The sequence below is a fragment of the Terrapene carolina genome, unplaced genomic scaffold (genome assembly GCF_002925995.2).
Source record: "Terrapene carolina triunguis isolate 2854851 unplaced genomic scaffold, T_m_triunguis-2.0 Scaffold210, whole genome shotgun sequence".
NCBI lineage: Eukaryota > Metazoa > Chordata > Testudines > Emydidae > Terrapene > Terrapene triunguis.
Genome location: NW_020664561.1, coordinates 481,909 through 508,930, shown reverse-complemented (window position 1 = coordinate 508,930; position 27,022 = coordinate 481,909). Strand labels below are relative to the sequence as shown.

At 45.4% G+C, this 27,022-nt stretch overlaps 1 protein-coding gene across 2 annotated transcripts in view; it reads right to left on the bottom strand.

The window, feature by feature from the left end:
• Window positions 1–27,022, bottom strand: part of LOC112104980 (cyclic AMP-dependent transcription factor ATF-6 alpha) — a 362,675-nt gene that overhangs the window by 259,562 nt on the left and 76,091 nt on the right. For both annotated transcript variants that reach the window (XM_026655320.1, XM_026655321.1), the window contains exons 8-9: window positions 18,432–18,617; window positions 16,698–16,789 (exon numbers count right to left, since the gene is read on the bottom strand). In XM_026655320.1, coding sequence (XP_026511105.1) covers window positions 16,698–16,789; window positions 18,432–18,617 — 278 coding nt within the window. The remainder of the gene's footprint in view (window positions 1–16,697; window positions 16,790–18,431; window positions 18,618–27,022) is intronic.

Sequence of the window (27,022 nt, the reverse complement as noted above, 5' to 3'; positions counted from 1 at the left end):
GCAATGCTTTGTGCAATACAAAATGACTTGGAGCCCCACATACTGAGCCTCCCAACCACTATGGAGTATTTGCACAATGGAGTTTACTTCCATCTACAACCTAAACACTCACTCTGCTGTAGCAAAGCTTGGAGGTAAATGAAGATTACTTATCTGTCACTGGAGGTTCTTCAAGATGTTTGGTCCCTCTCTGTATTCCACATATGTGCACCATGAACCTGAGTTCAGAGATTTTTAGCATGCACAGTGGCTCTCCTTGTGCTTCAATTCGAGGGCATAAAGAGCAGTGTAGACCAACACCTCTCCAGTTCCTTCTCTTACCGCAAATCTAAAGCAGAGGGGAAGGAGGGCAGGTAGTGGAATACAGATAGGGACCACACATCTCAAAGAACCTCAAGTTACAGTTAAGTAACTTCCATTTCTTCTTCGAGTGATAGTGTATTCCACATATAGGAGGTAAGCAAATAATAGTCAAACAGGAGGTGGAGGTGAGGACGTAGAAGTGATAGCTGACTGTAATACTGCTGTTCCCACTATCTGTACTGAAAGACTGAACCAAAAGTGTAATGTCTCAGGAAGGTGTGCAAGGAACTCTATGTAGCAGCTCCCGTAGAGGTATGTCTCCCAGAGATGCAGCAGAAGTTGCCAGCACTCTGGTGCAATGAGCCCCTATCAATGGGGATGGGAAGGGAGACGAGAGCGGGGACGGAGGGAAATGGGCGAGCTGGTAGCAAAGGATAATACAGCCAGAGCTCCATTCAGAAAGTCTCTGAGCAGTTATAGCTTGACCTTTTGATCTCTTTGATATGGAAACAAATAGTTTAGGTGTCTTTCTAATAGATTTTGTTCTTTCTCACTAAAAAGCCAATCCCCTTCAGATGTCCAAAGAATGAAGCCTCCTCTCCCCATAATAAGCATGCAATTTTGGGAAGGAGGGAAGTGGGGGAGGTAAGTGGATGGTTTGACATGTGAAACTCTGAAATTACTTTAGGGATGAATGTCAGGTTGGGGCACAAGGCCTTTTCTTTATGGAAGGTAATATATGGCCTGCCATGAGTGCTCCCAGTTCACTAATTCTTCTGGTTGATGTGATGGCGACTATGAAGGCAACTTTCACTGAAAGATGGGACACAGAAAATGAGGCTAAAGGTTCAAAGGGAGGTCTTGTGAGAGACAAAAGAACAAAGCTGAGGTTCCACTGAGGTCTGAACTTCACCAATGGTGGGAAGGATCGAAGAAGCCCCTTCAAAAATACAGTCACAGATTGTCAATAGGGGAATGAAAATCACTGACTGCTGCCAAATGAACCCAAAGGGAAATAAAAGAGAGACATGTTGTTTTAAGGGTAAGTAAATAATCCAGAATATCAGAGATCCCAGCAGATTCTAGAGATAACTGGCGTTGCTGAGTCCAAGAGGAGAAGCACTTCCATTTAGCTGAATAAATCTTCTGGAATCTTTCCCACTTTGATTAAGAATGAATCACACTGCTCTGGAACATGAACACTCTACACCTGATACCCATCCAAATACCAGGTCCTGTTTTGCAGCAGCTGGGGTGCCTGAAGAGGCTCTTGTGTTGTGTCAGAAGTTCTGGAAATGGGCGGATGTTTATGGGCAGATGAACTGAGAGCTTCAGTAGATCCGTGAATCAGAACTGTCTTGGCGAGCTGGGTACAATAAGGATGACTCAAGTTTTGTTGTGACAGATTTTTCTTAGAATCTGTGGTATTAATGGGATTGAAGAAAAGGCGTATCCGAGGTGATCCCTCCGTGGTGGTAGAAGGGTATCTCCCTTTGAGCCCTTGCCTAGAGCTGCTCTGGAGCAGAACAAGGAAGTTTCCTGTTCACCTGTGAGGTAAAAAGGTCCAAAGACAGCATTCTGCATCCAGGACTGAATTGTGAATCTCCCATTCATGGTCCACAGAAAAATGCTTGCTGAGACTATCAGCTAGTGAGGTCTGCACACCTGGTAAATATGTTGCTGAAAGGGTTATGTGATGGCTGACGCACCAATTCCAAAGATTGAATGACTATACGAAGAGGGAGCGATCTCATCCCCACCTCCCCTATCCCCTACATGTTTATATAAGAACATAAGAACGGCCATACTGGGTCAGACCAAAGATCCATCTAGCCCAGTATCCTGTCTTTCAACAGTGGCCAATGCCAGGTGCCCGAGAGGGACTGAACAGAACAGGTAATCATCAAGTGATCCATCCCCTGTCCCCCATTCCCAGCTTCAGGCAAACAGAGGTTAGGGACACCATCCCTGCCCATCATGGACCTATCCTCCATGAACTTATCTAGTTCTTTTTTTTATCCCTGTTATAGTCTTGGCCTTCACAACATCCTCTGGCAAGGAGTTCCACAGGTTGACTGTGCATTGTGTGAAAATATACTTCCCTTTGTTTGTTTTAAACCTGCTGCCTATTAATTTCATTTGGTGATCCCTAATTCTTGTGGTATGAGGAGTAAATAACACTTCCTTATTTACTTTATCCACACCAGTCATGATTTATAGACCTCTATCATATTCCCCACTTCGTCGTCTCTTTTCCAAGCTGAAAAGTCCCAGCTTTTTCTCCTGAGTTGTTGGAAACCAATCCATGAGAGCACCTTCCCTCTTATCCCATGACAGCTTATTTTGCTTAAGCGCCTTTGGTGAGGGACGTTGTCAAAGGCTTTCTGAAAATCTAAGTACACTATATCCACTAGATTCCCCTTATACACATGTTTGTTGACCCCCTCAGAGAATTCTAGTAGACTGGGGAAGCATGATTTCCCTTTACAAAAACCATGTTGACTCTTCCCCAACAAATTATGTTAATCTATGTGTCTGACAATTCTGTTCTTTACTTTGTTGCCAAGAAGGCTAACAGCATTTTGGGCTGTATAAGTAGGGGCACTGCCAGCAGATCGAGGGACGTGATCATTCCCCTCTAATCGACATTGATGAGGCCTCGTCTGGAGTACTGTGTCCAGTTTTGGGCCCCACACTACAAGAAGGATGTGGAAAAATTGGAAAGAGTCCAACGGAGGGCAACAAAAATGATTAGGGGGCTGGAGCACGACTTATGAGAAGAGGCTGAGGGAACTGGGCTTGTTTAGTCTGCAGAAGAGATGAATGAGGGGGGATTTGATAGCTGCTTTCAACTACCTGAAAGGGGGTTCCAAAGAGGATGGATCTAGACTGTTCTCAGTGGTAGCCGATGACAGATCAAGGAGTAATGGTCTCAAGTTGCAGTGGGGGAGGTTTAGGTTGGATATTAGGAAAAACTTTTTCACTAGGAGGGTGGTGAAGCACTGGAATGGGTTACCTAGGGAGGTGGTGGAATCTCCTTCCTTAGAGGTTTTTAAGGTCAGGCTTGACAAAGCCGTGGCTGGGATGATTTAGTTGGGGATTGGTCCTGCTTTGAGCAGAGGGTTGGACTAGGTGACCTCCTGAGGTCCCTTCCAACCCTGATATTCTATGATTCTATAGTTTCAACCAGTTTGCCCAGTACTGAAGTCAAGGTTACAGGCCTGAAACTGCCGGGATTACCTATGGAGCCCTTTTTAAAAATTGGCATCACATTAGCTATCCTCCAGTCATTTGGTAGAGAAGCTGATTTAAATGATAGGTTACAAACTACAGTTAGTAGTTCTGCAATTTCATATTTGAGTTCCTTCAGAACTTTTGGGTGAACATCATCTGGTCCTGGTGACTTATTACTGTTTAGTTTATCAATTTGTTCCAAAACCTACTCTAATGACACCTCAATCTGCGACAGTTCCTCAGATCTGTCACCTAAAAAGAATGGCTCAGGTTTGGGAATTTCCCTCACATCCTCAGCCGTGAAGACCGATGCAAAAAATTCATTTAGTTTCTCCGCAATGGCCTTATCGTCCTTGAGTGTTCCTTTAGCATCTTGATCGTCCAGTGGACCCACTAGTTATGTAGCAGGCTTCCTGCTTCTGATGTACTTTAAAAAAAAATTGCTATTACTACTCAAAAGTAGCTGTTTGGCTAGCTGTTCTTCAAATTCTTTTTTGACCTTCCTAATTATATTTTTACATTTCATTTGCCAAAGTTTATGCTCCTTTCTATTTTCCTCACTAGGATTTAACTTCCACTTTTTAAAAGATGCCTTTTTGCCTCTCACTGCTTCTTTTACTGTGTTGTTTTGCCACAGTGGCTCTTTTTTTGTTCTCTTACTATGTTTTTTAATTTGGGGTATACATTTAAGTTGAGCCTCTATTATGGTGTCTTAAAAAATTTTCCATGCAGCTTGCAAGGATTTCATTTTTTGCACTATATCTTTTAATTTCTGTTTAACTAACGTCCTCATTTTTGTGTAGTCCCCCTTTCTGAAATTAAATGTTACAGTGTTGGGCTGCTGTGGTGTTTTCCCCACCACAGGGATGTTAAATTTAATTATATTATGGACACTATTACCAAGTGGTACAACTATATTCACCTCTTGAACCAGATCCTGTGCTCCACTCAGGACTAAATCAAGAATTGCCTCTCCCCTTGTGGGTTCCTGGACTAACTGCTCCAAGACACAGGCATTTAAGGTGTCAAGAAATTTTATCTCTGCATCCCGTCCTGAGGTGACATATACCCAGTCAATGTGGGGATAGTTGAAATCCCCCATTATTATTGAGTATTTTATTTTTATAACCTCTCTAATCTCCCTGAGCATTTCACGGTCACTATCACCATATAGAAGACAGTTGTCCACTGGTCCGACACTATTTGGATTCGTCAAGATAGGATGAGTGGGAGGAAGGCTTTGCAGGGCCGAAGGACTGCTCTCAGTTCTAGTAAATATGCATCCTGGACTCTGAAGGGGTCCAGATGCCTTGTACAGCATGATCATCCATATGAACACCCAAACCTAAGAGGGAGGCTTTGGTAATGATGGTTGTCTCGGGTGTCGGTGTGAGGAAAGGGATCCCCATGCAAACGTTCTCCAGTTTTGTCCACCGGATAAGAGTCCAGACCCTTGGAAGGAATTGTCACTTTGGCACTGATGTTGCCCTTTCTAGTGAACAGACAGACAAGCCAGGTTTGCTGACAATGGAGATGGAGCCTGGCAAATGGCTCAGATGTGTGTATGAGGCCACATGGCCGAGGGGAGGCAGGCATGATCTGACTAAAGTCTGGGGCTTGAGGGTAACCTGGTTTATGAGAGCACCCATAACATGGAATCTCTCGAGAGGTAGATAAGCTCTGTGCTGTGGTCAAGTCCAAGGTCATTCATATGAAGAATGTGGACCTTGTGGGGGTCAACAAAGACTTCTTGTGATCAATACAAATTACTAGAGAAGGAAGCAGACAAAGAAGAAAACGGGTTGCCAAAGTGACTTGCTTGTATGATATGCCCTTTAGGAGCCTGTTGTCGAGGTATGGGAAGTTGGTGAACCCATTTCTTCTCATCCAAGCTGCCACCACTGAAAAAAGCTTTCGTAAAGACTCTGGGTGCTCTAGCTAGCCTTAATGGAAGGACCCTGAATTGGCAATGGTCTTGACAAAAGAGGAACCTGAGGAACTGATACGCCTTCTCTCCAATCCCATTAATACCACAGGTTCTATGGAAAATCTATCATGACAGCGCTTGAGTCATCCTTATTGTGCCCAGCTGGCCAAGACAGTTCTGATTCACGGATCTACTGAAGCTCTCAGCTCGTCTGCCCATAAGCATCTACTTATAGTATGGGTAAATGTTTATGTGAAAGTATGTGTCTTTCATGTTGAGAGCTGCAAACCATGTGCCCTCCTCTAGGGAGGAAATTATTGATGCAAATATGACCATGTGGAATTTTAATTTTTGGATGAACATATTTAGTCGCTGTAGGTCCAGAATGGGTCTCTATCCCCCATTCTGTCTGGGCCTCCATCCCCCATTCTGTCTGGGAATTAAGAATTATGGGGAGTAGAATCCTTTTCCCTGATGGGGAGATGGAGTCCACTTCTTGACAGACAATTTCCTTGTGAGATTGGTCCCTGAAAAGGAACCAAGAAGGGGGTTTGTGGGTAGGAGTGGACAGAAACTCGATCAGATAGCTGCAATGAATAAGTTCCAGTACACATTTGTCAACTGTTAGGGCCCTCCAGTTCCAGGCAAACTGGGTAAGGCAGCCTCCAAAAAACTGAAGGGGGGGGAGGGGAAATGATGTGGTATCAGTAAAGGGACACAAATCTTAACAGTCCCATCAAAAGAAATTCTTTGATTGATTCTTACAGTGAGGTATGGCAAAGGATGTCACAGGCACTGTGTCTGGGCTTGTGCACCCTCTGTCATTTACAGAGGCATTGGTGGTAAAAAGGTTGAGGAGGTGGTCTTGCTCTGTATCACTGCCTGTGATGCTTTCTCTTAGGGGTAGGAGTATAGATGTACAGTGAGCAAAGAGCTGTACTCAAATCCTTGAGGGGGTGGACAGACTCAGCCGTCTTCTTAGGGAAGAGATTAACTGTATTGAAGGGCAGATCCCACATGGTATTCTGCACCTCCCTAGAGAAACCTCAGGACTGTAACCAGGAATCTCTCCTCATAAGAATGACTGTAGCCATCCCTCTGGATGCAGTGTCTGCAACATCTTCTATAGCTTGGAAGGAAATCTTAGCCACCAGTTTGCCCTCATCAATTAAGGACTGGAAGTGGGCTCCATTTTCCTGAGGAAGCTTGTCTTTGAATTCTAAAACTTTTGTATAATTGGTGAAATCATATTTAGCTCGAAAAGCCTGGTAATTTGAAATCCTGAATTGGAAAGAGGTAGAGGAGAAGTCCTTTGCTCCCTGGAGATTGAGCCATTTGGCACCCATGTCTGAGGGAGTAGTTGTTGGATGTTGCAGCCTGGATCTCTCCATGACCACGTATACCACCAAGGAATTAGGAACTGGGTGCAAGACTAGAAACTCTTCCCCCCCTTGGATGGAGCAAAGCAGTGCTTCTCAGACCTCTCTGGGGTGGGAGCACAAGAAGCAGGAGTGCGCCACACTATTTTTGTTGGATCCACAGTATTCTTGCCAGCAAGTTAAAAAAGTATGGATTGGATGAATGGACTATAAGGCGGATAGAAAGCTGGCTAGATTGTCAGGCTCAACAGGTAGTGATCAATAGCTCAATGTCTAGTTGGCAGCCGGTATCAAGCGGAGTGCCCCAGGGGTTGGTCCTGAGGCCAGTTTTGTTCAACATCTTTAGTAATGATCTGGATGATGGGATTAATTGCACCTTCAGCAAGTTCGCAGATGACACTAAGCTGCGGGGAGAGGTAGATACCCTGGAGGGTAGGGATAGGGTCCAGAGTGACCTACACAAATTGGAGGATTGGGCCAAAAGAAATCGGATGAGGTTCAACAAGGACAAGTGCAGAATCCTGCACTTAGGAAGGAAGAATCCCATGCACTGCTATAGGATGGGGACCGACTGGCTAAGCAGCAGTTCCGCAGAAAAGGACCTGGGGATTACAGTGGACGAGAAGCTGGATATGAGTCAGCAGTGTGCCCTCGTTGCCAAGAAGGCCAATGGCATATTGGGCTGTATTAGTAGGACCATTGCCAGCAGATCGAGGGAAATGATTATTCTCTTCTATTCGACACTGGTGAGGCCACACCTGGAGTATTGTGTCCAGCTTTGGTCCTCCCACTACAGAAGGGATGTGGACAAATTGGAGAAAGTCCAGCAGAGGGCAACGAAAATGATTAGGGGGCTGGGGCACATGACTTATGAGGAGAGGCTGAGGAAACTGGGGTTATTTAGTCTGCCGAAGAGAAGAGTGAGAGGGGATTTGATAGCAGCCTTCAACTACCTGAAGGGGGGTTCCATAGAGGATGGAGCTAGGCTGTTCTCAGTGGTGGCAGATGACAGAACAGGAAGCAATGGTCTCAAGTTGCAGTGCGGGAGGTCTAGGTTGGATATTAGTAAACACTATTTCACTAGGAGGGTGGTGAAGCACTGGGATGGGTTACCTAGGGAGGTGGTGGAATCTCCATCCTTAGAGGTTTTTAAGGCCCGGCTTGACAAAGCCTTGGCTGGGATGATTTAGTTGGTGTTGGTCCTGCTTTGAGCAGGGGATTGGACTAGATGACCTCCTGTGGTCTCTTCCAACCCTAATATTCTATGATTCTATGATGGCCTCATTGATTGGGAGGGCCTCTCAACTGCGGCCAGAGGGCTGCAAAATGTCCAGCAATCTGCACTGGGGCGCCTGAACTTCTTTAAGCTGTATCTGCAGTTTGGATGCCACCCTGTGCAGCAGTTCCTGATATTGCCTGAAATCATCAGACAGAGACGGGGAAGATGGGGAAACCATCTTATCCAGGGAAAATGATGAAATTGCTTCCAGAACTGTTGGATCTGGTTTACCTTCATCCTCAGAATATACAGACAGGACCGGTTGGGGTTGGCCAGGAGATGGTAAATGAGGCTCATGTACCAATCTTATGTGCTTAGGGTAGGGATCCCAAGGGCCCCAGTAGGGATCAATTGGTAGGGGAGGATCCCAGGGCATTGAGTATCACCTGTCTCTTGACAAGTCATGTCTGGCCCGAGGAAAGAACCTTGATCTCCTAGGGCTCCTATCCCAAGCCATCTTTGTCTGGTAAGATAGAGACTCCTGAGTTTCCAACAACTCAGGAGAAAAAGCTGGGTCCCAAACCACCAGCAGAACCGACAGTACTCAGGCCTGCAGATGGGAAAGCAGAGCGGCTCTGCATACTCGGACCAGCTTCCTCTTCAAGAGTAACTATGTCTCTGAATAAGGGTGGACTCAAGAGGTGGGGTGAGTGAAGCTACAGGAGAATGAAAATGTTCTCTGAGGAAACAGGTCTCTGATCACCCTGGGGTGCAGGGTGAGCCCACTGGTGTAGCCATCAGATCCGGTGCTTCCCTGATCACAGTGGAAGCAGGATCCCCCCAGAACCTTGATGGTATTAGCACCAAGTCTGGATGTCAAAGGGAGCTTCAGGGGAAGTTTTTCCTGTGTTTTAAATGTTGGAACTGATACCAGAACTGACAGATCCGTGACCCTTCGCAACGTTTTCTCTTGCCAAGGAGCTTTACTCGGACCTAAATCTTTAGTACCTGTTTGTGAGGGCTCTTTGAAGGGGTCAGAGAGGGAAACTTTCTCTTCAGGGCAGACATGAACAAAGGTGATTTGCTTCTATGTTTATGAGAGTGTCCCCTGCTCTCCTGCGAAGCTTTGTCCTTAGATTTGCAAGTCTTAACTTAAATTCCCAAATTCATGCTCAGAGGGGTGCTGCCTGCTAGATGAGGCTGATGTACAGGGGGGTGTCTCCCCTGCCCAGATCTGATTGGGGTCTTTTTAAGTCTTAGCTCCTGACCCTCACAACTCTGAGGGTGGGAATGTGGTAATTTAAATAACTTCTCCTTTATTTAAAGGCCAATGTTGTCACAAGAACAAATAGATATAAACTAGCAATCAATAAGTTTAGGCTTGAAATTAGACGAAGGTTTCTAACCCTCAGAGGAGTGAAGTTCTGGAACAGCCTTTGAAAGGGAGCAGTCAGAGCAAAAAATCCTAGCTTGTTTCAAGACTGAGTTTAATAAGTTTATGGAGTATGATGAGAGTGCTCAAAATGGCATATGGCCCATCCATGACTGCATTTAGCACATATCTACAACGGGAAGAGATGGGACACTAGAAGGGGAGGGTTCTAAATTACTACAGAGAATTCTTTCCAAAGTGTCTGGCTGGTGGGTGTTGCACACATGCTCAGAGTCTAACTGATTGCCATATTTGGAGTCAAGAAGGAATTTTCCCCCCAGTCAGATTGGCAGAGACCCTGGGAATTTCTGCCTTCCTCTGCAGCATGGAGCATTGGTCACTTGACAGTTTGAACTAAACTAAATGGTGGATTCTCTGTAACTTGAAGTCTTTAAATCAAGATTTGAGTATTTCAGGAATTCGGCCAGAGGTTACGGGCATATTATAGGAGTGGGCGGTTGAGGTTGTGTGGCCTGCGATGTGCAGTAGGTCAGACTAGATGATCATGATGGTCCCTTCTGACCTTAAACTCTATGAGTCTTAGGCCATGTCTACATGAACAGTGCTGCAGCATGACAGCTGTATCGATACAGCTGCGCTGCTGCAGTGTATGTGGTGAAGACTCTCTGCCGACAGGACACAACTCTCCCGTCAGCATAAAAAAAACCCACCTCCACGAGCAGCATAAGTTATGTCGTCGGGAGAAGCTCTCCCTCCGACATAGGAATGTGCACACTAATGCTTACGTCAGTGGAATATTCACACCCCCGAGCGACATAAGTTTTGCCGACATAAGTGGTAGTGTAGACAGCCTAAATGCTGCACTTGGCTGAGATGTGAGCCCTGCCTAGGCAGTAGAGACAGCACTGGTGTTCCTCACTCACAGAAAATAAGCTGGGTCAGGAAAAACAGTTCTTGAACCCCAGGATTCTGGGCATAATTCCAGCTTTCCTGGGGGGATCTCCCTGGGGTGGGGGGAAAACAACTAACTACATTATAATAAGTCTAAAAGATACAAATATGAAAAAGCTATTGACAATATATTTACAGAATGATGCAGTTGAAGCAGCAGCCATGGACACAAAGATTCCGACTCAGGCCATGCAGTGGTAAGAAGGAATTGGAGAGGTGTCGGTCAAAGCATGAGAGCAACTGCCCACATGTGGGCCAATAGACACTGCTTACTAAAAATCTCCAGACTCAAGTGCTTGGTGCGCAAGCATACACATGTGGAATACACAGTGGGACCATCACTCGAAGAAAAAAAAACAATTTCCTGCTAATTCACAGTAGCCGGTATACTATTCACTACTGCAGTGGTCTCCAAACTGTGGGGTGCACCACCCTAGGGGGCACAGAAGAACGTTGGGGGGGGGGGGGGGGCCAAAATCTGGCCCCCCCCCCACGGGGGGCGGGGAGGGAGTACCACCCAGCCCCGCTCTGCCCCCAACTCTGCTCACGCCCCAGCCAAGGCACTAGCTTCGGCTACCAGCCTGACCGTGGCCCAGCTCCCGGACCCAGCCATGGCCCCAGCCACAGCTCCAGCCCCGGCTCCCCAGAGGGGCGCGGACAAGATTACATTACAGGTAAGGGGGGTATGACATAAAAAGTGTGGGGACCACTGCCCTACTGTCTATAGCAGGGGTGGCCAACCTGTGGCTCCAGAGCCACATGCGGCTCTTCAGAAGTTAATATGCGGCTCCTTGCATAGGCATCAACTCTGGGGCTGGAGCTACAGGCTCCAACTTTCTAATGTGCTAGGGGGTGCTCACTACTCAACCCCTGGCTCTGCCACAAGCCCTGCCCCCACTCCACCCCTTCCCACACCCTCCCCTGAGCCTGCCGTGCCCTCGCTCCTTTCCCCTCTCCCCCCCAGCCTCCTGCACACAAAACAGCTGATCAGGAGGTGCAGCGAGGGGGGGCAGGCGCTGATTGGCAGGGCTGCCGGCGGATGGGAGGCGCTGGGAGCTGCGAAGGGGGAGCTGATGGGGGGTTGCTGACGTATTACTGTGGCTCTTTGGCAATGTACATTGGTAAATACTGGCTCCTTCTCAGGCTCAGGTTGGCCACCCCTGGTCTAAAGCCAATATTGATGCAGGCCACCCAGTGCAGACTGAGCTACTACACTGACTGCAAGGAATGGCTAGACACCCAAGAATTCCCTTCCACTTTAACTATCTGCCGAACATCAAACAGGTTAAAAAAATAACAGTTATGTTTGTGTAGTTGTCAATTTTTATTGTCATTCGAACACACACAGACCACAGACTCTACATTGACAGCAACTTTTACTGTCAAATTCAGCACAGTTCCTAGGGAGAGAGATCATTTGCAGTGATGGCGGGGGAAAGGAAGCAGGGGGCTAGGGACAACCCCTTCCCCTTCCATTCTGTTTTTTGCTCCTCAAACAGGTGCAGGTCTCATGCATTCCCTCTTCCTGGTCCTTCATCTTTTCTTTTTAATGTCTTTGTACCAAAAGTGGGTGCACTTGAAAAATTTCTACCAGACTGACAGATCTTACTGGTTCTGCCAGCATTCCTCATTTTAAGTAAAGGGAATCTCTCTCAATCCAGTAGAATCCATCTGTGATGGGGTGGACTAGGCCCTGAGGCCCCTGCTGGAGGCTTTGTGGCCCTGCCACACCCTGCCCCAGAAAAGGGCAATAGAGAGGTCCTCCAAGTTGCCTAGAGCGGCTGTGTGGCACGCAGCCAATCAGGGCCCAGCAGGTCAGTATAAGATGAGCTGCAGCACAAGAATGAGTTCAGTTCCTTGCTAGAGCTGGAGGAGGGTGGATGGTGTGCCAGTCTTGCTGCTGGGACTCCACAAGAACAAGGCCTTGAGGTAAGGATGAAGAATGTGCAGGAGCCACAGGGAAGTGGCCCAGGAAATTATAGCGGCAAAGCAGTTTATTTAAAAGGACACTGTGGATGGCTACTATCTATAGGGTCTGTGGGCTAGGACCTGGAGTAGAGGGTGGGCCTGGGTCCCCAGCAACTGGGAAAATGGCCTAGACTTTGAGGCACCACAGAAGGGGAACTGAACTGTAGTGGCCCAGCTTAAGAGCTGGGGCCAGAAAAGCCCTGAGAGGGCAAAGACATTGCCTCCAGGGAAGGAGCCCTGAGGCACTGCTCTATTCCAGAGCAGGGACAAACTGAGACATCACAGAGGGCACTAAGAGGCCCCTGTTGGACTTGTACCCCAAAAGGGGTTTGGTTTGCTTTGCTTTGATCTCAGACAGACTGTGTATGACTTGGCTGGAGGGCTGAGTCACCAAAGACCCACCACAAACAGAGAGGGAGTGCAGGCACATGCACTTGGCCAGGGGGCACTTGTGAGAGGTGAGTGCAACCCTGTTACACCTTCCAAGCAGAAGAATATTTTTATGTGCATTCTCTCTCCAGGGTGGAGATTTTTTTGGTTAATTAAAAAACAAACCCACCAAAAAAAAAATCCATCCACCCTAAACTGAAGTTCAAACTTAGAGACATAGCCAGAATTATTCCCAAACCCTCATAGCACAAAGGCAGCAGTGACTTCAGTCCCACAAAAATGTTTGTTCTTAGAGCTTTTGAACTCTCAGAAGAGAGCAGTATCTTGTTTTGTAACCATTATTTTCCATTTCTATAGTGCATTTCACCCTGAAAGATCCCAAAGCAATTTATAAATTATGCACGCATTACTTAATTCATGGCTAACAGCTGCTGTGTTCCATGCTAAACAGCCCATAGCAACTCCACATGCCAATTTAGGACAGGAAGGTAGAAAACCCTGTGCAACTAAAACTACACTGAGATTTAAGGAGGCAGAAAGTAATTACTCACACTGGAAGTGTTGCCAGGGCACCTGAATTAGCTTCCCTACTGCTATAAACAATGCCATGGGCTCTTCAATCACAAGTGGTCAGGAGCTCAGCTTTGAGTTAATAGTGTGATCTCCTATATCCCCACCCATTGCTTCCCAAAGTACCTATACGTTCTTTGGATATCTCCCATTCCTGCACTAATTAGCCCCAACGCTTCTCTTGTAATGTCTGAGAGAATCACTGTCTGAAGAGGCAAGACTTAAGAGTTTTTTAAAGGACTTGTTTTACTTCTCTATAACCTGCCTGGGTTTGCTGTAGACTAGATTATAATAAGTCTATTCATTGTATTTTCAGTTGCTGGGTGAAGTGTGGTTTAAATTCATATAATATTGCAGGAATCCACACAGTAGGCTCTATGTAAAACACCTATCAAGTTCTACAAAAGCCAGAAAATCCAGCAATTGCCCTGTGTTTATAAAGTAAAGCCCATGAGCATTTCCATGGCATACAGAGTCACAAAAGAACTAACTTCATTTGGTCAAACATTCAAGGCACAAACAAGTAGTGTAGGTCCAAATTTTATGTACAGGGGAAAATGTGTATTTTCAGAGTTTTAAAAATCAATGTAAATGAGGTGGTTTGAAGATCAGTACAGGTTTTAAACCAGTGTCTGAATCACAAATATAACAACTGATGTGCAGCAAACTGGGCTTAATATCAGAAATAAGCAAAACTGTCCAGTTTCACTGCTGACGCTGAGGGAAGTGAAGGTGAAGACAGATAGCATCAATACTGGTAAGTCACTTAGAGTTTAAAGTTCTTTCAGTTTTAACAATCTAGCTGGTGTTGGTAAACATTTCATTTTCAAATACAGGATCATCTTGGCAGTACCCTTTTAAGAAAATGCAGATTTTTCTAATCTCTCTCTTGCTTACATTAAGGGGAATTCTTCATGTACTGAACAGGCACATACAGTATACAGCAACTGGAGGTCTATTGTAGTGCTCCACCTGGGGAGCAGGAAGGAGTTCCACAAAGGACAGAGCCCTACTTTCCAAAGCCAGGTTTAGTGAACAGGGATGTAATCCCAGATTCTTCTCCCCCCCCACTCCCCAAAAAAGCTCTGTTTGTCCCCATTATGCTAAAGACTTATTTATAATAGACCTGGGAGGGAGTGGAGTTCTTTCCCGATGCCTCACTCTGTGACCCACTGGGTAGTCTACCAAAAGACCTTCCCTTGGCTATCTACATTAATTTCAATTCCCAGCTTAAAAAGCATTAGTGCATATGCTTTATGTTCAACTGGACATTGTTTGGTCCACAGGCAACTAGTCAGTCAAAGGGAATTCACAACATTCTCTCTACAGCATTGCTTTCCTGTTATGATGGAAACTTTGTAAATCAGATTATCAAAAAAGGCTAAACTGAGTTATGACTATAACTTACACATCCAGAAGTCTGGCCCTCCTGTAATGAGGGATGTGCCCATGATGGAGGAGGGAAACAAGAGAAACTCACAAGTTTAAGCCATGCCTACTGTCACTCTTTATGGAGAAGCAGCAAAGAGCCAGACAAAAGTTCTGTGATAGTAGAACAAATACATTTTATACTCCTGGGGGGATTCTGCGCTACTGTGCATGCACAGAATGTATATCCCCTGCAGGGAAGCAAAGAAATCTGTAGAAAAAGGACTTCCTGATAGGAAAGCAAAGGGAAGCCACAAGAGCGGTCATGTGCTCCTCCCCAGCAGTATGTTTTGGGTGCCCAGGGCAGCTGGCAGAGAGGTAAATCACTGTGGGGTGGGGGGCTAGGGAAGACCCGTCTGGTGGCTCCTACCCTGCACCAGGCTCAGCTGCTAGTCCTGGCTGGGGAAGATGAGACTTCCTCTTCACCTGCACAGCATCCAGGGCTGGGTCAGACCCACTCCCAGATTTCTCCCCCCAGCTGCAGGAAGCTCTGCAAACCCCCCCCCTCCCCTCCCCCACACACTTCCTGTACCCATAGCTCCTCAGATGCAAGGGAGGGATCCCTGTACAGGGAGCTGCTCCCCCATGCATCCAGACCCTCCTGCCGAGCCTCACCCCCCCCCCGCACTCAGACCCCCCCTGATGAGCCCCACTTCACCTGGACCACCCTGATGAGCCGCCCACCCACGGCTCTCCACCCCACCAAGCCCCAAACACATGGAGTACTCCCCCAGCATCTGAACGCCCACTAAGCCCCAACACCCAGACCCCCCTGCCAAGTTCTATTCCCCCATACCCAGACCCCCCTTGCTTAGCCCCAAACACCTTCACCTGGATCCCCCCTGCAGAGTCCCATTACTATTGCACCAAGAACCCCCTCCCCCAACAAGCCCCTGTGCATCCAGATCCCCCCCTGAGCTGCCCACACCCAGGTTTCCCCACACAGAACCCTCTCAAATCCACACCTGGATCCCCCAGACTAAGCACCTCCACACTTGGATCAAGCCTGCCTGCCCACACCTTGCACAGAAGGGAAGAACCCTGGGGTGTTTCTGAGGCAGGTCCAGTCCTTGCCCTGTGTCAGGGTTGTGTGCAGCCTCACCGCTGAGTCAGTGTACCAGGGGGGTCTGCACAGTGATCTCCCACCTCTGTGCAGCCAATGGCCTGTGCTCCCCAATGCCATGCTGGAACCTCCACATTTATTTGACAAATAAAATTTGCAGAATTTTAAAATATTGTGTGCAGGTTTTTTATTTTGTTTGGTGCAGAATGCTCTCAGAAGTAATATTTTTGCTTCTAAACTAAATCCACTTGTTCAACTGAAAGGGATGCTGACAGAAGAGCCAAATTTTAAGACTGATCGTATCAAAGTCAGGGAGCTAGAGACAACTGGATTTTTTTTTTTTAAACCAAAAAGAGGGGAAAATGGGGTTTCACAAACTACGTGGGTTTTTTTGTTTGTTTTTGAATTGAGATTTTTCACTTGTTTTTTGAAAACCAAAATATTTTGAAACTTGGGATTTGTTTTCTCCACTTGTCACTGAATACAAGAGAAAATTATATCAAGAAATCCTCCCTGTTCCTTTTTCCACTATTACTTTTCAAAGCTTCTCCAACTTTCAAAAATTGAGAGTGGAGAAAGAAGGGGGGGGGGGGGGAAGAGTGGAATACACACACACACCTCCCCCCAGTATCATTCACTCTATTACTATCCATGGTAACATGTCAACTATTAAGAAGCCCTCTTAGTGTGGAAGATGGCAAAGGAAAAAACTATGCTATGAGCCGATGGCCTCCCATCACCAGACAGACTATATTAAAGATCTAGGTAGAAATGAACTGGGGGGAGGGGAGATAATCAAGGCTATGGATTCAAATCAATAATTAATTCTATTGTTGTGGGGAGAGGATGACGGGAGCTTGAAGGAAGCTTACCTGAGTGGGCCATAGTTCAACATTACAAAGGCCAATATCACCATCACACACACAGCTCTTCTCTTGGGAGAGGGGATTTTACGATTCTGGTTCTAAACAGGGAGACGGAGCACATACTCAGTGTAAGTGAGGGTTTGAAAACACAAATGCATTTCAGACGCTCTTACTCACCCATTTCTCCTAAGGCTATGTCTACACTGGCAGTTGAATGACACAACTTTTATCTTTCAAAAGTGTTTAACCCCTCCCCCCCCCCAAAAAAATAAAACAATTTTCCCATGACAAACACCAGCGTGAACAGCATGAACGCTGCTTGTTGGGGGGCAAAGTTTTATGTCAGCAGGAGAGCCGACAAACAGCGGCTACACTGCACAACTTCTAGCAGCACAGCTGTAACGACACAGCCATGTCACTAAAAGCTGTGTAGTGTAGACAAAGCCTATGCCTCAGGTAGTATCCTGACCATGGGTCTACTCTTCCTTTCTTTCCCACTTCTAATTGAAGGGAAAGTGATTTTTAATTAGCTTGGTGTAGCTCAAATACCTGTCAATCAGTAGAAGAAAAGCTCTTTGAAGGTTCAACTACTTTAGCTCTTACATTTAAGGCTATGAGTTTCCCAATCCACAACACTGGGTCCTCCAGGAATGAGGTGCATGCAGTATAACAGGGAAGACAAGCCTAGATATTTTTAAAGTGAAAAAAAATTGAGGAAAGGGGGAGTTTTCCAGGCCTTCTTCACACATTTAAATACTACGAAGGCCAGTCTAACACTTGCTTTTTCAGCCCCTCTTTTAGTCACCTTTAATGGGTTTGATCTGAAATAAAGACACCTTGATGGAGAATGAGGTGTTTAAGGAAGTCTCTGGTATAATCTCTCTTCCGCAGATAGTTGCTAGAGGAAACTGAAGTGAATTATAATAGGAATTATGTAGCGGGATTAACATTTGGAAGCTATCCCACAGAAATCTGCAATCCTGAAATTGTCCTGCAGATCGTTTCTCCCTTCTTCCATGCCAGTGAGAGCAGAGGCTCCCAACAGTGCTGCTCCTGCACACAGCATGCCCAAGCAGGAGAATAAAGGGAAACTGACTAGGACTATCACTTGGTTCTTTTCTGCTGCAATTATTGCTTGAGAAGCAGAAACACCCTCCCAGTCATATGGGGAAAGAACAAAGAGCACCATAGGGATGGGGTGACAATTTTTAAATCAAGATTGGGTATTTTTCTAAAAAGATATGCTCTAGGACTTATCCCGTGAAAGTTCTATGGCCTGTGTTATATAGCATCGAGCAGATGATCACAGTGGGCCCTTCTAGCATCACTCTATGCTTCTATGCCAACAATTCTGAATGAGGGCATGGAGGGAGCATAACTGCATGTGAGAAGCATATCACTTAATTTAGTGTGGAGTTTCCTCCAAATGTCAATTTAATTAACAATGGTAATTAGCTGTGTAAGTAAACAAACGTAATTCAGAAATGATGCATCTAGCAGTGCATCTGGACAGCATGCTTACATGGGGACTCTGGCTCCAGACCAGCAGGTGAGGGAAAAGGAAGGGGGAACATGATGAACATGTGCATTATTTTAAACTAATAGCAGATAACAGCCATCCCTATTGCCCCCCAGTTGTTGGCACATGCCATTATGATGCCTATACCAACACAAGTTCATTACCATGCTGGTCTAAGCAAAGCACAGCATGGATTTTGTCCTTCCACAAACTCTTCTTACCTCTAACACCAATTCCTCCAGCTGCCTCTTCAGTGAGCCATTCTCTCTCTTGAGCTGCTCATTCTCCAGTAAGGCAACCTTCAGCCTGGCCTCCAGCCCCAACATGTATTCCTTCTTCTTCCTGCGTGACTGGCAGGCTGACTCCCGGTTTTTGATCATGCGTTGCTGTCTTCTCAGGATGTTAATCTAGATGGGGACCAAGCAGTCTGGTTAAAATAGGGAACCCTCACCTACTTGCACATTGGTCATCTCATACACAATTTCTGCTCTGCTACTTTTTCAGCCAATTGAGCACTTCTATCCAAAAGTTCCTAATGTGTTCATCACCACAGCATCTAATCTCCTATCAGGATATACCCCCAAGAATTAGATCACAGAGGGAATGAAAGAATTATGTCCCAATTTCTTCTCTTTTCTGACCTGTACTCTTTCATATTTCCTTGGCACAAACTGGTACCCACCATATACAGGAGTGCTGGACAACTGCTGTGCTTGTGCAGCAAATGATTTTTAGGGACCAATTTATGACGAAAGGTAAAGAACTTAACATGCACAGTTTGTAAAAATCTTGACTAAGAGGGGACATAGTCATCAACGGCAGTGATTATATGCACTACACTACAGCATACTGTAACCAACAGGTATAAGCATCAAGCAGACAGGATTGTGCACGGTGGTATCAGGAGGACGAAGAGCAATAGAATGAAATTAAAGAAAATGTAGGCTCAGTGTCAGGAAATTTGTAAATAGTGACATTAACTCAAATTATGAGATTTCTACCAGTCCCCTTGGGATACTATTTCAGAGGCTATTTAAAACTGGACTGAACAAGGCACTGGTAAATAAACTCTTGGGTTTGCAGGCAACAACCCTGAACTGTGTTGCAAGGGAAGTTTTTTCCTATTGTCCTCAATGTTGGTTTATAACCTAAAGCCTAAGAATTTATCCTTCCAAACTCTGAGTCTGATTCTGATTTACACGAAGGCCCATTTACTGAACCAAACGAGTTGCCAAAGGAGGGATTGAACAGGCAGGAAGAGAAGCAGGAAAAGCCAACAGAGGGCAGGATTTTAAAAAGTACAGAGTGGTTGACCATGTCAAAGGTCAAGGAGGATGAGAATGGAGGCCTTGCTGCTCTTTAATTTATCAGTTTGTTCCAGCACCTTCTCTTTCAACATCTCAATCTGACACTGGACACTGCTTCCACTGGAATAAAACCAAGCACAGAAACTTTTCCATTGATCAATTTAATAAAAGAATATAAATTTGAGACCTAAGATGACCTGAAAGCACCCTGCTAAAGACAAGAATGGTCATGGTCCACACTAGCATTATCTGGAGCTAGTTTGCTACCCCTGCCTTAACAAATCTTCCATTGAGTTTCTTTTCTGCATAGCCTAGGAATGGGAATTGTGTTCTTGCTTTATTATGGAGAGACATAGTTAAAGATAAGGAACAACTTCCAATAAACCACAACACGGTGTGTGGTGTTGTTATACAGTAACTCCTCACTTAAAGTCATCCCGGTTAACATTGTTTCGATGTTACCTTGCTTGTCAATTAGGGAACATGCTCGTTTAAAGTTGCACAGTGCTCCCTTATAACATTTTTTGGCAGCTGCCTGCTTTGTCCACTGCTTGGGGGGGGCTTGGAAACAGGGTGGACTGGCAGCTCCCTTATCAGCTCCCCGCTCCCCTAAGTTCCCTGTGCAGCAGTCGCCCAGCAGGCTATCAATTGCCGGCAGTTCAGCTGCCCGTCCCCCCACTGCCATGTGCCGCTCCTGCCCTCTGCCTTGGAGCTGCTTCCGGGAGCCTCCTGCTTGCTGTGCAGGGGAGGGGGAAAGAGGGGCGGGCTAATGTGAGTGTCCCCCTCCCCCCTACTCCTGCAACCCGCTTACCCCTTCTTCATATAGAGAAGGGTGGGGACAGGACAGGGCTCAGGACAGAGAGAGCTTGCTGGCCACAGCTCCTGTCTCAACTTGATCTTTTTAAAGGCAATGTACTTAGAATGGTGTCAGCACACTTAAAGGGGCAATGCACATCTCTCTCTCTCTCTCTCCCCCACACACAGGGTGTGTGTCTCTGTCTGCCATGCTATCTTCCCTCCCTCCATTTGTGCTGCCTTGTAGAGTCTGAGGCTACATTAACAATGTGTTACGCCTTGAGGGCTCAGCCGAATGCTAGTTCATCATTTAGCAGTAAGGCATTCCCTGGGAAATATCCCACCCTCTAACTTCACCACCTCAACCAAACTTCACAATCATCATTGCTGTGTACAGTATTAAATTGTTTGATTAAAACTTATACTTTATATATAAAAAATGGTGTTTTTTGTCTGGTGAAAAAAATTTCACTGGAACCTAACACCCCGCCCCCTTTACATTAATTCTTATGGGGAAATTGGATTTGCTTAACATCGTTTCGTTTAAAGTAGCATTTTTCAGGAACATAACTACAACGTTAAGTGAGGAGCTACTGTATTTGTATCGGCCTGGAGTGCACTGGAGCCACAAGACTGAAAGTTAGATGTTTTCATCCACCTCAAGAGTACTCCAATAGCCTAATAATGGACACACTAGTGGCTTACAACTGTTAGAGTATGGTTATTAAAAAGGAACATAATTTGAATAATTTTGGGAGTAGGGATTTGTGAAAATCAGTAGAATGATAAAAGAATAGCAGAGTCCGTAAACTCTGCAAGCCAGACAGTTTTGGTTGAGGCAAATACAGGAGACAAAGTTAAGGTTATTTGTGGCAGCTTTCCTCTAAGTTTTCTTCCTGCAGATAACTGTCTCAAAATTACAGTATTCTGCTGTGCAGCGTTTGCAGCTAATTTTCCTTGCAGACACTGACAGTCATTCGATCATTCTGAAGAAGCCACATGGCTAACATTTCACTACTATTCTTCTTCATGATATTACAGCAAGGTTACAGAGACCAAGAAAACAAGCTACAATGCACTAAGGATTTGGCTTCTCTCCCTGCTGATCTAATTGCGTTCTGTAAAGATCATTTATAATATGGCTAGTCTGCTGCCACTGACATAGGGTATGTCTACACTACAGGATTAATCCGAATTTAGATAATTCGAATTTGGGAAACAGGTTGTATAAATTCGATTGTGCGCGGCCACACTAAGCACCTTAATTCGGTTTTTAACCACATTAATTCGGTGGTGTGCGGCCACACTACCCCATTAACTTAAACACAGTAATTCGGTGGTGTGCGTCCACACTAACCCTAATTCGAATTAACAAAATCGATTTAGGCTCTACTCCGTTCGTCGAGGTGGAGTACAGAAATCGATTTAAAGGGCCCTTTAATTCGAATTAACTGGCTCTGTAGTGTGGACGGGTGAAGGGTTAATTCGGATTAACGCTGCTAAATCCGAATTAATCCCGTAGTGTAGACCAGGCCATAATCCTGTGAAAATGAAGCTGTTTGTATTTATTCCAACTTCTTTGTGGGGGTTTTGGGATTTGTTTTTTTTTTTTTTTATGTTCTCACTATTTGTTTGGGTACAGCATTGCAGTTCCTTCCTGTCAGTTCTTTCTCTGCTTCCACATCTGTAAGCATTGAGCTTTGTGCACAAACACTTTTCTGGGCACTGCTGAAACTTTTCAGATACTGCAAAACACATTCGATTTTGCAAGCATATAAAGCCTTTTAAGAAAACAGGGTTTTAGATGAGCAAGACATTTGGCTATGATAAGGTCTGGAGGCTGAGAGAGCTTCAACTACCCAGAGTTCAGATAATCGGTATTATACTGGAGATGTAAGATACAACATATTCCACAGTCACACCGTAGTTCTGGTTTCTATGAGCCACACAGTATTTCAGTCAACAAACATTAAATGTCTATTTATTTAGGTAAAAGGTCTGGAATCCTGGAAGTTAGACAGAGGAAATAGATTGGGGCCCCATCCAGACCATCCCCCAGGACCTGTGCAGGATTATTTATTACAGTATATCCGCCAGTTTAATTTAGATGTCTCAAACTTCGGCGCTTCTACTCCTTCCCTTTGGAGAATGTTCCAGAGTGAGAAAAAATGTTGATAACCCAAACTTGAGAGTATTTTTGTAAAGAAAGGTTAAAATCCTTACACAAGAACTTTGTATTTATCAAACAGCTATGAGAAACCCACAAAATTCAGAGTTAAGATTAAATTTAAAAGAAAATCAAATATTGGCAAGAACTGAAAAACACAGATCAGGCACCTAAGCTACTTAAGCTCTACACTTTTACCCTGTAGATAACAGCAGAGATGCATCAGCCTCCCTCCAGTGTCTCTGCTATGTTGGCTGCTGAAGGAACACTAGGAGAAATCTACACCCAACAGAGTTAAGGACAATAAGAAAGAGTTGTTTAAATGTATTAGGAACAAAAATAATCCTCACAAAGGTACTACTCCATTATTAGATGGAAATAGTAGAATTATCAATAATAATACAGAAAAGGCTGAGATGTTCAATACATATTTCTGTTCATTATTTTGGGGGGAACAGAAGTGATGCAGTCTCATCATATGGTGATAACACTCTTTTCATTCCACTAATAACTCTAGTAGGTTCTGTTTAACATCCTGCAAAGTCGGACATTTTTAAATCAGCAGGTCCAGATAAGTTGCATCCAAGAGTTTTAAAAGAGTTGGCTCTGGCATTTGCTGGACTGTTAATGTTGATTTTTCAATAAGTCTTGGAGCACTGGGGAAGTTCCAGAAGAAAGCTAATGTGCTAATATTTAAAAAGGATAAATGGGATGACCTAAGTAATAATAGGCCTGTCAGCCTGACATTGATCCCATGCAAGATAATAGAGCAGCTGATATGGGACTTGATTAATAATGAACTCAAGGAGGGCAATGTAATTAATTCAAATCAACATGGGCTTATGGAAAACAGATCCTGTCAAACTAAATTGATATCTTTTTTTGACGAGATTACAAGTTTGGTTGATAAAGGTCTCCGTGGGTCCTGCGTTTCCTGATGGATTTCGCTAGCCTCAGAGGCTCACTGTGACCCTGCACTTAACCCTTCTCTCTCTAGAGAGACAAGAGTCACAGTCTACTGAGCCATTTTTATCATAAGCCAGCGAGGGAGGTGAGAAGCTATCCTCCCTTGCACAGTCTCTGTTGTCTCCCAGTCTCAGTGATTAATCAGGGGGGTATGGGGGGGAGGGAGCCCGGACCCGCCCTCTACTCCGGGCTCTAGCCCAGGGACCCTAATAGTATCAGCTGTGGTAGCTGACCTTTTAGGAACAGGACACGTACAATTCCCTGGGCTACTTCCCCACAGCAGCCCCCACTTCCTCAAGCTCCACTTCACCCTTACCTCAGGACCTCCTTTCTTGTGCCGAATATGGTGTGTACTGCTCAGTCTCTCCAACAGCACAGCTTCCTCCTACAGTTCCTGACACGCACCCCCACCTGACTAAATGGGAGGCTTTTAACTAGTTTCAGCCAGCCCCTGATTGGCTTCAGGTGTCCCAATCAACCTAGCATCCTCCCTGCCTTCTGAAAAGCTCTTAATTGGCCCCAGGTGTCTTAATTGACCTGGAGCAGCTGCCATTTACTTATCCTGGTACCAGGGATTTGTTTAACCTGGGGCTAATATATCTATCTCCCACTACTTTTCTATAGCCATCTAGCCTTGCCCCGTCACAAAGGTAATAGTGTTGAAGTAATATATGTAGACTTCTGTAAGGTGCTTGACTTGATACAGCATGACATTTTGATTAAAAACTAAAACAATATAAAACTAACATGGCACACATTAAATGGATTAAACCCTGTCTAAATTATAGGTCTCAAAATGTATCTGTAAATGGGAAATGAACATCGGACAGGTCTGTTTCCAGTGGCCCTACACTATTTGACATCTTTTACCAATGACCTGGAAGAAAAAACAAAATCATCACTGATAAAGTTTGCAGATGACACAAAAATTTGGGGGAATGGTAAATAATAAAGAAGACAGGTTATTGCTTCAGAGCAATCTGGATTGCTTGGCAAACAGTATACATTTCAATATGGCTACATATAAATGTATACATCTGGGAATAAAGAACACAGGCCATACTTACAGGATGCGGGACTCTATCCTGGGAAGCAGTGATTCTGAAAAAAAGCCAAAAAAGCTAATGCCGTCCTGGGATAAATAAACAGGGACATCTCAAGTAGGAGAAGAGAGGTTATTTTACCTCTGTATTTGGAAATTGACATTAGTGCTACCACTGCTGCAATACTGTGTCCAGTTCTGGTGTCAACAATTCAAGAAGGATGTTGACAAATAACTTCACAAATACACACTTCCCTTCCTTCAAGTTGGTACACAAGTACACACTTCCCTTCCTTCAAGTTGGTACACAAGATCTTACAGATAGCCCTCATTTAAAGGTCCTTAGACAAGGTGTTCAGGAGATTAAAAATGTACAAAACAAATTCCAAACATAAGTGAAAGCAATTTTTCCTGGCTCTCCCACCTCCAAATGGTTTGACCAAATTACTTCACATTTAGACAAAAACTGTCCACTAGCCACAGCTCAAAAATTTGAATTGAATTCCTTTTAAAAAGGAACAAAAAAATCAAGCTTGGAAAGGGAAGTAAGTAGCAACATTCACCGTGGAGGTCACTTACAGATCTACACACACACACTCACTCACAATTTAAAAACATAAGAATGGCTATACTGGGTCAGACCAATGGTCCATCCAGCCCGGTATTCTCTCTTTTGACAGTGGATGGTGCCAGGTGCTTCAAAGGGTATGTCTACAATACAGATTTAATCCGAATTTACAGAATTCGATTTTTGGCAACCGATTGTATAAAGTCGAGTGTATGCGGCCACACTAAGCACATTAATTTGGCGGTGTGCATCCATGTACTGAGGCTAGCATCGACTTCCGGAGTGTTGCACTGTGGGTAGCTATCCCATAGTTCCTGCAATCTCCTCCGCCCATTGGAATTCTGGGTTGAGATCCCAATGCCTGATGGGGCCAAAAACATTGTCGCGGGTGGTTCTGGGTACATCCTCCCCCTCCCTCCGGGAAAGCAACGGCAGACAACCGTTTCGCGCCTTTTTTCCTGGGTGAAATGTGCAGACACCATACCACGGCAAGCATGGAGCCTGCTCAGCTCAAAACAGCAGTCATGAACATTGTAATCACCTTGCGTGTTATCGTGCAGTTTATGCTGAACCAGAACCTGCAAAACCAGGCGAGGAGGAGGCAGCTATGGCAGCGCGGCGACGAGAGTGATGAGGACATGGACACGGGATTCTATCAAACCGCGGGCCCCGGCGCTTTGGAGATCATGCTGTTAATGGGGATGGTTATAGCCGTGGAATGCCGATTCTGGGCCCGGGAAACAAGCACAGACTGGTGGGACCGCATAGTGTTGCAGGTGTGGGACGATTCCCAGTGGCTGCGATACTTTCGCATGCGTAAGGGCACTTTCATGGAACTTTGTGACTTGCTTTCCCCTGCCCTGAAGCGCCAGAATACCAAGATGAGAGCAGCCCTCACAGTTGAGAAGCGAGTGGCGATAGCCCTGTGGAAGCTTGCAACACCAGACAGCTACCGGTCAGTCGGGAATCAATTTGGAGTGGGCAAATCTACTGTGGGGGCTGCTGTGATGCAAGTAGCCAAAGCAATCACTGAGCTGCTGCTACCAAAGATAGTGACTCTGGGAAATGTGCAGGTCATAGTGGATGGCTTTGCTGCAATGGGATTCCCTAACTGTGGTGGGGCGATAGATGGAACCCATATCCCTATCTTGGCACCGGAGCACCAGGGTAGCCAGTACATAAACCGCAAGGGGTACTTTTCAATGGTGCTGCAAGCACTGGTGGATCACAAGGGACGTTTCACCAACATCAACGTGGGATGGCCGGGAAGGGTTCATGACGCTCGCGTCTTCAGGAGCACTACTCTGTTTAAACGGCTGCAGCAAGGGATTTACTTCCCACACCAGAAAATAACCGTTGGGGATGTTGAAATGCCTATAGTTATCCTGGGGGACCCAGCCTACCCCTTAATGCCATGGCTCATGAAGCCATACACAGGCAGCCTGGACAGTAGTCAGGAGCTGTTCAACTACAGGCTGAGCAAGTGCAGAATGGTGGTAGAATGTGCATTTGGACGTTTAAAGGGTCGCTGGCACACGTTACTGACTCGCTCAGACCTCAGCCAAACCAATATTCCCATTGTTATTGATGCTTGCTGTGTGCTCCACAATCTCTGTGAGAGTAAGGGGGAGACCTTTATGGCGGGGTGGGAGGCTGAAGCAAATCGCCTGGCCGCTGCTTACGTGCAGCCAGACACCAGGGTGAATAGAAGAGCACACTAGAAAGACTTGGAATTGAACCCAGGGCTTCCTACATTCTGCACAGAATACTAACAACTAAGCTACAGGGCTATCCATTTTCATAGTTACTTCTCAGAATAGAATCTGACATTAAGACTCTTAAATAAAAGATAATATACAAATGGAAAGTATTATTATCAGGAATAGGAACTGAACCCTAGTTTGCCAGATAGTCGCATATAGTATTAGCCACCAGGTTAAGGGCAGGGTCTGCTGCAAGGTAGCAGA